The sequence below is a fragment of the Herpailurus yagouaroundi genome, unplaced genomic scaffold (assembly GCF_014898765.1).
Source record: "Herpailurus yagouaroundi ecotype Mexico unplaced genomic scaffold, PumYag 163, whole genome shotgun sequence".
Taxonomy (NCBI): Eukaryota; Metazoa; Chordata; class Mammalia; order Carnivora; family Felidae; genus Herpailurus; species Herpailurus yagouaroundi.
This window is the reverse complement of record NW_024412404.1, coordinates 20,223,295-20,239,243: the sequence shown is the minus strand read 5'-3', so window position 1 is coordinate 20,239,243 and position 15,949 is coordinate 20,223,295. Positions and strand designations below refer to the sequence as shown.

The 15,949-nt window shown below is 45.6% G+C and overlaps 1 protein-coding gene across 1 annotated transcript; it reads right to left on the bottom strand.

Moving 5' to 3' along the window:
- Positions 1–7,044: 7,044 nt before the first annotated feature.
- DYDC2 (DPY30 domain containing 2) lies at positions 7,045–15,859 on the bottom strand. The gene is given in 5 exon segments (XM_040485580.1): positions 7,045–7,559; positions 11,093–11,215; positions 11,573–11,729; positions 12,439–12,522; positions 15,134–15,859. Coding segments are annotated over 3 exon segments (528 nt in total). The 5' UTR covers positions 11,720–11,729; positions 12,439–12,522; positions 15,134–15,859; the 3' UTR covers positions 7,045–7,301.
- Positions 15,860–15,949: the final 90 nt, after the last annotated feature.

Below are 15,949 nucleotides of genomic sequence, written 5' to 3'. Positions count from 1 at the left end.
ACTTTCTGGGAACACTAACTGAGATTCTCTTCTTTCGGTGACATTCGGACTTGCCTTTTGCTGAAAGGCCTCAGAAGTTTCTTCTTGACAAACAGAACTCAAACATGAAAGCAGAAAGACCTGGAGGACTTTCCCTCTACTCATATGACTCAGCTGTAAGCTATCCCTGAGGAGCTGTTGGCTCAAGTATTAAACTGTCTTCATACAAATCATAAATTTTAATCCTATTATGAAAATCACTCACGAGTGTTTCTTTGTTGATAAGCATCTTCTTCTAGCTACATTGTTAGTTAAAACTTATATTAACTTATATTAATACTTATATTTTCATTTTCATGTTCCAACCATATCTAGTTGTGACATCATAGCTTTTGTGTTTGTTCTCCAAAAGTCATTCTTCTCATTCTCTTTCCAAAGAGAGAAGAGGGGTGTTTATTTCCCCCATAGGATATTATTCCACCTTTTGAAGAATATTTACAATCTATGGAAAAATATAAGAATGATATCACTAAGTACGAGTTACTCAAAAGAATGTTTTCACTGGAAGATGTTACTCTATCATTGGGAAAAGCTTTAACTTATGGACCTTATCACTTTCATGGTTATAAGTGGCTTTAAAGGATCTAACCTGGATTTTTGAAGTATCCTGTTTGGGATTGCAAATGCTTAGAGCGTTGGTTAATTTTGGGTGATAATCAAGACAATAAAATATACATGAGTGAGCTTAAATGCTTCTGGGTAACAATGATCATTTGAAAGCTTTTTGAAGGTTTCATTTCATCTACGAGGTAAGAAAAAGACTGTAATTGACTTGGAGCAAAATGTCCACGGACAGGGGATTAAACTTCCTTTATCAGTAGGTGTGAGGCAGCACAGCCTGGCAGTCAAGTGTGTGAGCTCCTGATAGACAGACCCGAATGCCACCTCCTGGCTGTCTGACCTTGAGTCAACCACTAATCTCTGAGCCTTAGTTGTTTCCTCAGCCATAACATGGAGATTATTAAAGTGCCCAACTCGGGGAGGCGGTTGCTGAGAGCGTTGAATGAGATAATGTAATCAAGCCCTTAGCATAGGGCCTGGCACATATTAAATATCCAGCATAAGTCAGATAGTATTCTTGAGAACCAAGATAATGCTTTTTAAAGTATGTTTCTTTCTTTAAACACAGGTGAAGGAATAAACTTAAGGGGTAAGTGGAAATTCACATATTCCCTTTAGAAAGCATAGAAAGTCTGAGTGAGATCATATGGCATTTGTCTTTCTCTATTTTTGCTTAACATTTTCTTCTGGCTCCATCCATGTTGCAAGTGGCCAGATCTCATTCTTTTTTTTCATAGCTGAATAATATTCCATTGCATATATCTATACCCCATCTTCTTTATCCATTCATCTCCTCATATATGGAATTTAAGAAACAAAACAGATGAGCAAAGGGAAAATATAGGAGAGAAAGAGAGAGAGAGAGAGAAACCAAGAAACAGACTCTTAACTATAGAGAACAAACTGATGGTTACCAGAGGGGAGGCGGGCAGAGGTTTGGGTTAAATAGGTGGGGATTAAGGAGGGCACTTGTGATGGTGAGCACAGGGTGATGCATGGAATTGTTGAATCACTATCACACTGTATGTGAGCTACACTAGAATTAAAATAAAAACTTAAACTTAAAAAAAAAAAAAGCAAGTATAGAAAGTCTGACTGAATATGTATCCTTTGGGGGAAGAAGTACTCCATCCTAAACATTTACTCCTTGAAAACGGTTCTGATTTAAAATTTTTTTTTAATGTTTATTTATTTTTGAAAGAGAGAGACAGAGTGTGAGTGGGGGAGGAGCAGAGAGAGAGGGACACAGAATCCAAAGCAGGGTCCAGGCACAGAGCCCAACACGGGGCTCAAACCCACAAACCCTAAGATCATGACCTGAGCCGAAGTCGGATGCTTAACCAACTGAGCCACCCAGGCTCCCTGGGAATGGTTCTGATTTCAAAGTCACTTCAAAATCAAACATTACGGGGTGCTTGGGTGGTTTAGTCAGTTAAGCAACTGACTTGGGCTCAGGTCATGATCTCGCGGTTCGAGAGTTCGAGCCCCGTGTCAGGCTCGCTGTTGTCAGCACAGAGCCCACTTCGGATCCTCTGTCTCTCTCTCTCTGCCCTTCCCCCCCTTGTGTGCCCTCCCCCCCCCATATCTCAAAAATAAATAAACATAAAAAAATTTTTTTTAATCAAGCGTTGTTTTGGAGCAAATTTACTCAGCCCCTTAATTTCTTAATTTCTCCGTAAGCGAATAAAAGCTGGGGTCCATTCTAGACTTCTTCCCACTCACTGTGGATACCTCCTCCCCAGCATCTCTCAAATCCAGCCCTTTTCCTGCACCCTGAGCCCCTCCGGCAGTTCCTCCACACACACCCTGCTGACGCTCTAGTGAGTACTCACTCCTGCCCCTGTGCCTCTGCACGTGCCCTTCTCCCAATCTCCATGTCTTTCACCTACTGTCATTTCTGCCACCATCTCTCCGTGCACTGGGCTTACTGTGGTCATTGAACGCCTCCTCTGCCTGAATTACTGCTGCTGTCGGCCATAGCTGCTCAAAGAGGGCGACAGGACAGGTGAAGAGAGGTGCCAACCACAAGAACTAGGAGGCAAGGAAGGCACGGCTGCCTCTCTTCAGGTTAGTCTTCAGTTGCTCCCTAAAGCAAAGCCAGCTTGGTCAGAGGTGGGATACATAATGTCACCTTAGTGAGAGAGGTGAGAAAGACCATACACCCAGTGAAGGCATCGAGCTTCCTCTAGAGAATGTGTCCATCAGAAAGAGGCAGCACAATCATTGGCAGTGACCTCCAGGCACTGCCCTGGGGAGAGGGAAGGGACTTGGCCATTTTATTTTGCCACTCAGTCCCTGGGCAAAACAAGCTTTTGGTAAAACCTGTGAGACTCTGGTCACCCGTCTTGACTTTGTCCTGGGCTGTGGACTAGGGCCATCTCTGTTGGGAGAGGGATAAGTCAGGTTGCAAGCCCGTTCCCTTAACCAGTTGATTTCCAAGGCTGCTTTTTTTTTTTTTTTAATTATTTTTTTTCAACGTTTATTTATTTTTGGGACAGAGGGAGACAGAGCATGAACGGGGGAGGGGCAGAGAGAGAGGGAGACACAGAATCGGAAACAGGCTCCAGGCTCTGAGCCATCAGCCCAGAGCCCGACACGGGGCTCGAACTCACGGACCACGAGATCGTGACCTGGCTGAAGTCGGACGCTTAACCGACTGCGCCACCCAGGCGCCCCTGCTTTTTTTTTTTAATGCCATGTTTATTTATTTTTGAGACAGAGAGATAGTGAGGAAGCAGCAGAGAAAGAGAGAGAGAGAATCCCAAAGAGGATCCATGTTGTCAGCACAGAGCCCAACACAGGACTCAAACCTGTGAACCATGAGATCATGACCTGAGCCAAGATCAAGAGTTAGACACTTAACCGACTGAGCCACTGAGGGGCCGCTCTGAGGCTACTCTTCTGAGGGCGGTGTTGATGAGTGAGGTCGGGCCCTCACTCTGGAACCAAACCATTGGGGGGTTTGAACACTGGCTCTCCCACTTCTAGCCACATGGACTCAGGCAGGCTACCTGTCTCTGTGCTTCCGTTTCTTTGTTGGTAAAATGGGGATAATAATGGTGTGTATTTGCAAAACACGTAGCTGATATCAGAATATCTATACAGAACTCTACTGTTTTTCACATATCAGATGGACAGAAAATAAAACTAAACCAGCTCAGTGAGTGTGGCAAGAGTATGAAGAAATGGCCACTTTGAAAAAAAATTTTTTTAATGTTTATTTATTTTTGGGAAAGAAAGACAGACAGAGCATGAGTAGTGGAGGGGCAGAGAGGGGGACACAGAACCTGAAGCAGGCTCCAGGCTCCGAGCTGCCAGCACAGAGTCCGACGTGGGCCTCGAACTCATGACCTGCGAGATCATGCATGACCTGAGCCAAACAAAGTCAGCCCCTTAACCGACCAAGTACCCAGGTGCCCCAAGAAATGGCCACTTTGAAATGGGAGTGTACGTTCGTCTAGCTTTCTAGGCGGCAATTAGGCAAAACTGATTGCAATTCAACATAAAAGATAACGTTTTCTTTTTAAAATAAATAAAAACCAAAGTACATTATTGGGATAATTTAGGATGTTTGAAAATGGAGCGTAGGTGAGAAGTGTATCAACTATTAAAAAATTAAACGGTTTATTTTGAGATACTTACAGATGTGCATGCAGTTGTATGAAATAATATAGAGATCCATGGATTCTTTACCTAGTTTCCCCAAATAGTAACATCTTGCAAAACTGTTGAGCCATGATATTGACACTGATACAAGCAACCAATCAGATTCAAGATTTCTCCCGTTGACTTGTACTTGCCTGTAGGTGTGTTTAATTCCAACCGATTTTTTTTCAGATGTGCAGGTTTGCGGATCTACTACCGCAATCAAAATACAAAACAGCTCCATCAGCACAAAACCCCCTCTTGTTGTTTTTTATAACAACATCATCCCTCCCAAACCCCTGCCCCAAGCCATGGCAACTGCTAATCTAGCCTCCACCTTTGTGGGGTTATTTATAAATGAACCATAGAGTCTGCTACCTTTTGGGATTAGACATAATTTCCTACAAGCTTTTGTGCTCGGCATGATTTCTCTTCAGATTCGTCCAAGTTGTTTGGGTATCACTAGTTCGCTCCTTTTTAATTTTTTTTTTTTTTTTAAGGTTTATTTTTGAGAGAGACAGAGACAGAATGAGAGTGGGTTGGGGCAGAGAGAGAGGGAGGCACAGAATCCGAAGCAGGCTCCGGGCTCTGAGCTGTCAGCACAGAACCCGACGCGGGGCTTCAACCCACGAACCTCGAGATCATGACTTGAGCCGAAGCCGGACACTGAACCGACTGAGCCACCCAGGCGCCCCAGTTCATTCCTTTTTATTGCTGAGTAGTATTCTGAGATACGGATGGACTACAGTTTAACAGTTGACGCACTGAAAAACATCTGGGTTATTTCCAGGTTTTGTCTACTGTGAATAAAGCTTTTATAAACATTCACATACAGGTTTCTCTATGAATGTAAGTTTTTGTTCCTCTGGGACAAGTGTCCAAGAGTACAAATCCTGGCTTATGTAGCAACTGCATGTTGAGTTCTATTAGAGATTGCTACACTGTCTTCCAGAGTAATTGTACCACGTTACATTTCCAGGAGCAAAGTATGAGTGAGCTGGGTTTTCCTCATCCTCACTAGTATTCAGTGTTGTCACTATTTTTTAACTCTAGGTATCCTGACAAACGTGAGGTGGTGCATCATTGATTTTTTTTTTCAACGTTTATTTATTTTTGGGACAGAGAGAGACAGAGCATGAACGGGTGAGGGGCAGAGAGAGAGGGAGACACAGAATCAGAAACAGGCTCCAGGCTCTGAGCCATCAGCCCAGAGCCCGATGCGGGGCTCGAACTCACGGACTGCGAGATCGTGACCTGGCTGAAGTCGGACGCTTAACCGACTGCGCCACCCAGGCGCCCCATCATTGATTTTTTTAGGTTTATTTATTTATTTTTGAGAGAGAGAGAGAGAGAGAGAGAGCGCATGCAAGTGGGGGAGGGGCAGAGAGAGAGAGGGAGACAGAATCTGAAGCAGGCTCCAGGCTCTGTCAGCACGAAGCCCGATGAGGGGCTCGAATTCACTCACCGTGAGATCATGACTTGAGCCAAAGTTGGACGCTTAACCAACCGACAGAGCCACCCAGGCGCCCCCAAATATCTTTCAGTTTAGCAATCTATAAATCTATCAGCAGAGATGTTCTAAGATATGTGTACAGGGAAGTTCACTGTAACAACTTTCTGGTAACAAAATAACAACAACAAAAAAAGCCAAACTTGGAAACAGTGCAAAAAAAGATTAGTAGGGATTGATTACACTTTCATGGACGAGTAACGTGATCACGTACTGGGGCTAAATAACGGTCAGAGGCAAAAGTATGGAATCCCTTAAAGCAGACAAAAGTTACAACTCACCTCACATGGGTTGTGATGTCCAAGGGACAACCACTCCCAGGCAGAGGACCTCACCTTCCCACTGGGGAGCTGCAGATACCATCCCATCCACTGAGGATTGCACTGCGTCCTCTACAAAGTTCTCTCTGCTTCTGTGTGTGGGTTTTTGGATCCTCTGGCTTTTTCCCAGCTACTCTGGAAAGTGTGGCTGCATGTCTACCCACCAGGCACAAATTTGAAGTAATAACCTCACCACCTGCTTTACTCAAAGACTGAGTGGGTCAAGGCCACTCCCAAGTTTCCCAGGTCTGCCCTCTGTGATAAAGCCTGACTCCACTTTTTGGCGTCTGACTGCCGACAGCTTTTAGGTTTCAACTCTTCCCCTTCCCCACTGTGCCCCACATCTGGGCAAACTGATAAACTCAGGTGCTCCCAACTTTGGCACAGCGGGAGTTTCAAGCCACGCAAGCCTCTCCCCGAGGGCGGAACTCCTACATGGGTCCACCCCTAACTACACTATAAACCCCAAGCCAGTCTCCCCTTGTTATCTCAAGCCATTTTCAAGCGAGCATGGGAAGCTTGTCCTCTTCTTCCCCAAAAGCCTCATCGTGGAAGTGGGCACACCGAGCTCTACTGTCATTGGAGCTGTTTTAAAATACCTGTTGTCAGTGACATGGGTATGCTCCAGGACACGTGTAAACACTCGGGGACCTGACTGCAAAATTCATCTAAAGTCAAGACACGGGGCTCCTGCATGGCGCAGTTGGTTAAGTGTCCACTTTGGCTCAGGTCATGATCTCACGGCTCGGTTCACGCCCCGCATCCGGCTCTGTGCTGACAGCTCAGAGCCTGGAGCCTGCTTTGGATTCTGTGTCTCCCTCTCTCTCTGCCCCTACCCTGCTCGTACTCTCTTTCTCTCAAAAATAAAATAAACATTAAAAAAAATTTTAAGTCAAGACACGAACACATGAAATGGATGTTTTTACTGTCTAATCTAAAAAAAAAAAGATAAATCAAGAGAAAAAAGTCTTTTGGTTACTTATTTGAAATCCTCATGAGTTTATTTTATCCTATCAGTAGTTGAAATGTTTACATGATTAAGGGGTTTTCATGGCTATCAGAACAGAACTTTGGCTGGAGAGTCCCTGCAGACACCCCCCTCCACAGTCCCTCAAATTTTGGTTTAATTCACATAGTTACCATCTTCAGTCAGAGCCCTAGCTGGCCCCTTTCTGAGCTTGTAGCTTTGAGAGAAGCATCCTGAGAATCAGCCACCTTTTGATAACTTAAGGAGATTTGGAGCCAGGATGCATTCTGGGAGCAATTTTATGCCGAAAAGCCTAGGAATTTATTTCTTGTGGAGTTTCAACACTGCAGTCAGCCTGGCCAGATGTCTCTCAAGAAGGAATCTATTGAGGCATCCCGGGAACCATATTGGAAGTACCTGGCAAAGATTCTTGCCTCAAGCCATCCTTCTCAACGGGTTTTGTGTTCTCTTGTATGAATACAGTCTTCATTGTGGAGCTAGCTACAGATACCAGTGGCTAAACAAAACCAAAAAGGAAAAGAGTTCATTAGCAGAGATTAAAACACACTCAATATGCCAAGAACACAACACTGCCATTTTCACGCCCAAGACTAATAACAAAATTAAACAGAGCTGCTCTCACAAAGTATAAAACAAATCAGATAGGACCGGGATGATTCACCAATAATTTTACTGCCTGCCAGAACAAAACTGAACACCATTTAAAGGAAAACTACATAATCTAGGCTCCCTACTAAGTATCATCTACAATGTTCAGCACATAAGTAATAATTACTAGACATACATATCATAATCTAGGGGAAAAGTATGTAATAGAAAGAGACCTTAAAATGACAAAGGGCTTAAAACACTTATCACAAATATTGTCAAGATTGAAAAAATAAATTCAGTCTCAGTGACCTATGACACAGTATCAAACCGTCTGGCATCTAGGTGACTGCAGTCCCATGAGATCGAAAAGACCCTTCCAACTTCAAAGTGCTATGCGTCTACACAGCAAATCTATGTTTTTTTTGTTTTTTGTCTTTAATAATGTTTTTTTTTTTCCCAACGTTTATTTATTTTTGGGACAAAGAGAGACAGAGCATGAACGGGGGAGGGGCAGAGAGAGAGGGAGACACAGAATCGGAAACAGGCTCCAGGCTCTGAGCCATCAGCCCAGAGCCCGACACGGGGCTCGAACCCACGGACCGCGAGATCGTGACCTGGCTGAAGTCGGACGCTTAACCGACTGCGCCACCCAGGCGCCCCTTGTTTTTTGTCTTTAAAGACAGAAAACATGGGGTGGGGAGAGGAGCAGAGGGAGGGAGAAAAAGAATTTTTTTTTTTAATGTTTATTTATTTTGAGAGAGAGAGGGGCACGAGCAGGGGAGGGGCAGAGAGAGAGGGAAAAAGGATTCCAAGCAGCGAGATCATGACCTGAGCCGAAATCAAGAATCAGGCTCAACCGACTGAGCCACCCAGGCGCCCTGCAAATCGATGTATTGATTCCATAAAAATGTAATTATAAAACATTTGTATGGCCACATCTCTATATACAAAGGGATTGTTTTCCAACATAGAAACAGAATTATGGTTTAGTTACTTAAAACTACCTCAGCTTAATAAAGAGAAATACAAGGGCAACTTTTGCTAGCTTTCCTTTAGGCCTGACTCAAATACTACCTTCTCTTGCCACCTCTTCTTGATGGCTATAATTGGCTAAGATCTCTACCACACGCAGTGCTGTCTGTACTCCTCTTTTTTTTTTTTCAACGTTTATTTATTTTGGGGACAGAGAGAGACAGAGCACGAACGGGGGGAGGGGCAGAGAGAGAGGGAGACACAGAATCGGAAACAGGCTCCAGGCTCTGAGCCATCAGCCCAGAGCCCGACGCGGGGCTCGAACTCACGGACCACGAGATCGTGACCTGGCTGAAGTCGGACGCTTAACCGACTGCGCCACCCAGGCGCCCCTGTACTCCTCTTTTTGACGCATCGACTGGACCGGGAATATTCAATCTGGGGCACTCAAAGGCTTTCTAAGGTATATGCAAGCGATCATGGTTGTAAGATAGTAAGGTAAGTTTAGCAAAGCTTTGAGTACGCGCACAAAAGCCCATCGGAAGGCCCGCTGAAATCTTATTCCACTCCTCCTGGGCCTATTTGAGACCAGATTTCAGAGTACTAGTGACTCAAAAACTGAAAATGACCAGTAGCCAGGAATAGTCTGCCATTTGCCTTGAGCCGGTGAGAAACAAGAACTTTGAATCTCATCCTATTTGAGGTATCTTCACTTCTTTGCCCTCTCTACCCAGCTCCTTCAATTCATACTCTGAGAGCAACTTGCTTGTGGATGATGTGGCTCTTCAAGGGAAGCGTTGTTTCCCGATCATCGTTGGGTCTCTCTACTTCCTTCTAACAAAGGGCATCACTTTCCATGATCACGATTTGCACACGCATTCTTCCTTGAAACTGAAAACCTGGCACTTAGTCCTGGCAGCATGCTGGCTCTCCCGCCCATCTTCCCTCACAGTCGCCTTTGTCTCACACTTGGCAAAAGAACAGCATGCCTTTTACTCATCTAAATCTTGCAAAGGAATATTGCTACAGGGTGTCATAGCTCCTGCACGCAACACAATGGGATGATTCAAAATATTCATGTGAGCAAAGTTTTCTTTAATAAAGGCATCCTAAAACCAGGGTGGAGTTTTGGAAGTCGTTCCCTGCCTTATATATTCATACTTCTATTAACAGGGAAGCGTGATGTTAGAAAAGGATGAGGGGGGCGGTAAGGGGATGACAGCTTCGGCTTCACAACCTCCCTACTACCATCTCCCAGCAACTGCTCAAAGAATGAAACGTTCCCCAGGGCATCTGGGTGGCTCAGTCAGTCAAGTGTCGGCTCTTGACTTGGGCTCAGATCATGATCTCGCAGTTTGTGAGTTCGAGCCCCATATGGGGCTCTGTGCTGACTGCACGCAAAGCCTGCTTGGGGATTCTCTCTCTCTGTCTTTCTCTGCTCCTACCCCACTCGTGTGCTCTGTTCTCTGTCAAAATAAATAAATAAGCTTTAAAAAGGTAAAAAAAAGAAAAAGAAAAAGAATGAAATGTTCCTGAGTGAGAGTTCCTTTGGACTATTGACAAACAGGAGTATGAACCTACCTTTCTTTTGACTTGATTTACCTTTAAAACATCCAGACTTAAAAAAATAAACCTATTAATGATGAGGAGAGCTGAGCATATTAGCCTAAGTGTACGTAAGCTAAATAGTTTCATGTCTCTTCATCAAAGGTGGCTTTGGAAAGCAGCAAAAGCTAGTGGATTGCACAAAACTGCACTAAAGATTTTAACACACAGGATATGGTGAGAGGTGGAAAGACGTCAGATATCAAGCCCAGTGAGTCAATTTCCTATCCAGCTATCACGCACTTTGAAGAAAGCGCAAAATAGGCACAAGATGTTTTTCAGAAGATTATGGCAAAAATCTCGTGAGATAAAAGATAAGCTTGGCAGACTAATGAACATACAGCTGTTTCCAGCTACAAGAAGGTAACAATTTATGACCAGTATTAAAGCATCACAGAGAAGGCATCTGTGGTTTGGTACATAAATAGGTAGTTCAGAGCAAATAAAATACTTAAGTAAATAGTATATAATGAATACAATAGTGTACTTGAAGTATATACTGATAACCATATTTGGTTTCTGGAAGGCTGAACAACACTTGAAAAGGGTTCAAAGGATCTTGTAAGGAAACATATTTGTTCTAAGTGAGAGCAGATTTGTTTTTAAGTCTGATTTTTTAAAACCAGTAACATCTAAGGTATTTCCTGAAATCTAAAATGGAACTGCCTTTAAACATTTTCTTCTTCCGTTGACAAGGATTGCCAATAAGACGGGTTTATACATAAACATATGAATAAGCAGGGAAAGGTAGGCTTACAGGAGCCGTGATGCACTTTGCACTGGGGCCTAGAGGACTTACAGGTTTCCAGATATCCATCCCTGGGATGCATGCACCCCCACTGCTGAGCTCCTTCTCCCTACCTGGTGACACTTATCATACTTCTGTTGAATCTGACAGTCTTCTTGCTTCAGCATTTCTGTCATCTCGGTTTCTTTGAGGCTATTATCGTATTCTTCCTTCAGCCGGATCTTCTCTCGGCTATCCTGGGGTGATTCGAGAGCTGAATCAGGTCAGTCCCTGGGAAGCCTGTACGAATAGGCCTGCCCTCGCTGGGATAGACCACAGACTCGGGTCCTGTCGGCCTCTGAAACTTGCTCCTGTAACTAGCTTTTGCCTGCTGGTACCTCCAAATCTACCAATTCCACAACCCCTCTGAGTTGGATTCCTTCTTCAGCCCCCAGACGCCCCAGACTTCAAGAATATCTGGGCCCAAGCGATCTCCCAGGTTGAATAAACCAAGAAACCTTTTGGGCTAGCTCTGGAATCCTGCTTTGGATTTCAAATTTCCGTGAGGAAGCTGAGAAGCCGTCCCCAAGACGACTCAGTGCACACACACACACCTCTTCTTTTGCTCTAGAGGTATTCCTGTAATGATAAAGCCAGTGAGCCAGGTACTCTATGGGGTCACTGGGCCGAACCTTCGCCACCTCTGCCAGTGCCTGGCCCAGGCAGGTTCCAAAGCACCTCTTCAGGTAGTCCGTTTCCATCCTTGTGGGCCTGGGAAACATCAAAGCAGAGTCACGCTACTTTGTGAATTTGATCTGATTTTAAAGATAGACACGTTCTAATCAATTTGGATTCATTTCGGGATAACTCTGAGATTCTTTGGGACGCCACCCCTCCCAAAAGAGCCAATAAATACATATTTGCCTATCGTTCTTATATTCAAATGGACTTTTTTAAAAGCTCTCCAGCTGTCTTAAGTCAGATAATAATAGATCCTGGGGGTCATCAGGCCCGAGAGGAGCTTGCTTTATTGGTGATTAGGGGAGGCTAAGGTCTCCATTTACCCCCACGTCTCTACCCTTGAGTAGGGAGGAAATAACTGAGCAGGCAGGAGGTCCCAAGAGCGGCTCTAAGGACCCAGAAAGCTGTGCTATTGTGAGCTTGGAAGCTACAGTCATCTGTGACATAGATAAGACAGACTTATTTATTTCATAAGGGACCACTGAGAAGCCCTGGGGAGGAGAGGAAGGGAACATGGCAGGTGCCACAGCTACCCATAGTGAAGGCCCTGCCAGCACTTAATACAATATTCTGCTGTCTAGTGCTCAAGTAAGAAACTGCATGAGCTTGAGTTAATGCCCCGGTATTTGCTATTAGTCAGATTTCAAGAGCTGGGGGCCGTGTAGGCTGAGTCAGATCATAAGTTAGGGATGGCAGTGTAGTGTAGCAGTCTGAACACAGGCTTCGGGAACAGACAGACCAAGTTCCGGTCCTGGTGCCGCTATTTATTAGCTGTGTGATCTTCAACAATTCACCCGGTCTCTCTGAGCCTCAATTTTCTCATCTGTAGAACAGAATAATAAACATATGTGCCTCATAACTGTGGGGATTAAAAGAGATAATAAATACATGTAAAGCACTTAGCTTGGCACACAGGAAGTGTTTAATAAACAGTAGCTATTACAGTGGAAGACTATAACATAAAAGTAGATAGACTGACACCTGGCCTATTTCGGACCAACTCTGTATTTCTGAAGTTTACATATCTTATGTCCCAAAGAGCAAATAATAAAGTGAATAATATTTTTATCTTATTTTTTTAATGTTTTATTTATTTTTGAGAGAGAGAGAGACAGAGTACGAGCAGGGGAGGGGCAGAGAGAGGGAGACACAGAATCCGAAGCAGGCTCCAGGCTCTGAGCTGGCAGCACAGAGCCCGATATAGGGCTTGAACTCGTGAACCACGAGACATGACCTGAGCCAAAGTTGGATGCTTAACCAACTGAGCCGCCCAGGTGCCCTGAGATAGGGCAAGTTCTAAAAGTAGAATGTCAACTAATAAACATAGAAGGAATAATGGAGTATTTAAAAATCAACATTTTGGGGGCACCTGGGTGACTCGGTCGGTTAAGCGTCCGACTTCGCCTCAGGTCATGATCTCATGGTTTGTGGGGTCGAACCCTGAGTCGGGTTCTGTGTTGACAGCTCAGAGCCTGGAGCCTGCTTCGGATTCTGTGTCTCCCTCTCTCTCTGCCCCTCCTCCACTTGCACTCTGTCTCTCAAAAATGAATAAACGTTAAAAAAAATCAACATTTTGTACCCATCACAGTATAACTTCATCAAGCTGAAACATCAGTGAGTGCTAAAACTCAGTGAATATTTGATAAACAGAATATTCATATAGTCTCAAAGTTTCTCCTCACAATTTGTATTCCAAAAGGAAATACAAGAGCTTTACAGTGACGGGACCTGCCCAATACAACTTTAATCAAGCGATCTAAGTAAACATCACTAGTAAAGGGATAAAGTGACATCATGTGTCTCCTGATGTGATGCACTTCTTAGTGGGATAAAATACATTTCTGTGGATCCTGCCCAAAATGGAAACCTCAAATCTAATTGGGGAAATAACAAACAAAGCCAAGTTGAGAGACAGTCTTGCAAGTGGCCTTTACTCTTATAAATGTCAAGATCTTGAAAGACAAAGAAAAGAGGAGGGACCATTCCAGAGCAAAGAGGCCTACACAGAACTAACAACTGCACCGAACACATGATTCTGGATTGAATCTGAACCAAAAAAAAAAAAAAAAAAAAGAATTTCATAATTCTTTTGAATTATGTTGTTGGGGACAGTAGATAGGAATATGGTCGTTGCATAATAGAAGTGTATCAAGGTTAAATTTCCCGGTTTTGGCCATTGAGATATGAGTAAGAAAATGCGCTTTTTCTTAGGAACTACACAGTGTAGTAGGTCTGAATAATGTCTCCCCAAAGTGTCTAAGTCCTAATACCAGAACCTATGGAAGAGGTTACCTTCTGTGGCAAAAGGGGCTTTGCGGGTGTGATGAAGTGAAAGATTTTGATTTGGGAAGACGATACTGGATTATCCAGATAGGCACACTGTAATCCCAAGGGTCTTTATAACAGGAACACGCTAAGGTCAGACAGGGAACAAGGTGTGATGGCAGAAGTTGAGGGCAAAAATGTGACGTCATTCAGGAGCCAAGGAGTGTGGGTAGCCTGTGAAGCTGGAAAAGGCAAGGAAACGGATTCTCCCCTGGGGCTGCAGAAGGAGCCAGCCCTGCAGACGTGTGGATTTTAGCCCTCTTAAGACTCATGTTGGATTCTGGCTTGAAAAACTCTAAGAGACTAAATGTGTGTTTAAAGCTACTAAGTTTGGGATAACAGTGGAAGGTGGGGGGGGGGGTACGAGGTGTTCTACCTCTGTTAATGTGCGGCCCACCTGAACCAATGCACCTGGATAAGCTGTCTTCTACACCCCTTTTACTCAAAGTTCGGTCCGTGATCTGCAGGACTGCGTGACCAGGAGGCTTGTCGAAACGCAGATTCTCGGGGCGCCTAGGTGGCGCAGTCGGTTAAGCGTCCGACTTCAGCCAGGTCACGATCTCGCGGTCCGTGAGTTCGAGCCCCGCGTCGGGCTCTGGGCTGACGGCTCGGAGCCTGGAGCCTGTTTCCGATTCTGGGTCTCCCTCTCTCTCTGCCCCTCCCCCGTTCGTGCTCTGTCTCTCTCGGTCCCAAAAATAAATAAAACGTTGAAAAAAAAATTAAAAAAAAAAAAAAAAGAAACGCAGATTCTCAGGTCCCACCCCCTACGTCCATATTCAGAGTCTGCATTTTAGCAAAATCCCCAGGTGATTCTGTTACAGCCCTACTTGGCTTTCACCACCGGAGAGCTGCCAGAATCACCAACTCTGCGTTCTGGGACCAGTCTCTCTGCAGGAAAGGAGGGGCAAACCCTTTCTGGACTGAGCATCTGCTGGACACTGCACCTTTTCAACAATGGTCTCAATGAAATAGGAGACCTGACAGTTACAAGACCTTGCTGCACAGGCAGTAGAGCCAGGAAAACAGAACCACCGCGTGAGGCCTCGGGAGGGAGAGGCCAAAGGGACGCCTTTCGCAGGCCTCTGTCCACAAACTCAGGGCACACTTACCAAGGGGGACGGGGCTCTTTTCCCCAGAGCTCCTCTGAGGGTCTGCTTACACTGCGCCTCCTTGCTCACGGCCTTGCAACTCAGTCGGCATAGAGATGGTCTTTGTTGACACTCTTCCCAGTGCTAAGCACACAGTAGGTGCTCAGGAAATATTTCTTGACTTAATCAGTGAGGGCCCTGGCGCGTGCTAGCTCAGGCAAGAGCCCAAGCTCCCGTCCATCTGTCAGTGCCCAGTCTGGTACTTACTGCCTCAACCAACGTTTGGTGAGGCTTCCCCTGCCCAGCACTGCCCAACATAAATTAAAACAGAACCTGGGAGACGCTAGCAGAGCGCTGTGCCCAAACCACTAGGCCTGGGAAGACTGCAATGGCTCCGCAATGGCGTAGGTCGGAAGGCTTCCCGGAGGTGGGAGCGCCTGAGCTGGTTCCGATAGGAACCAAGCAGAGGTCACCGGCACTCGCAAAGGTGCGAAGCTGTGAAAACATCGGGGCCGTCGAACTACCGCGATTGTCTCCTCTGGCTGGGGGCTCTGGGGGTTTCCCGCCCTTGGGGGACAGGTCTCTCCCAGGGAGCGCGGGCCTGTCCGCCGCTCCACTCCTCCTCTCGGCCTCCCGCTCCTCCCAGCCTCCAGGTTGCAAAGTCTCGGCTCACCTACGGCGGCGCTCCCCCCTCTGCGTGGCGCCTCCGCCACACCCCGCGCGCGCCTTCTGCGCCCCAGTCTCGCGCACGCTCCTCTCCGCCGCGAGCTCGCTCCCCCGCCCACCAGCCCGCTGGCGCCCGGACTCACCCAACCTGGGAGCCCCCGCTCACTGCCG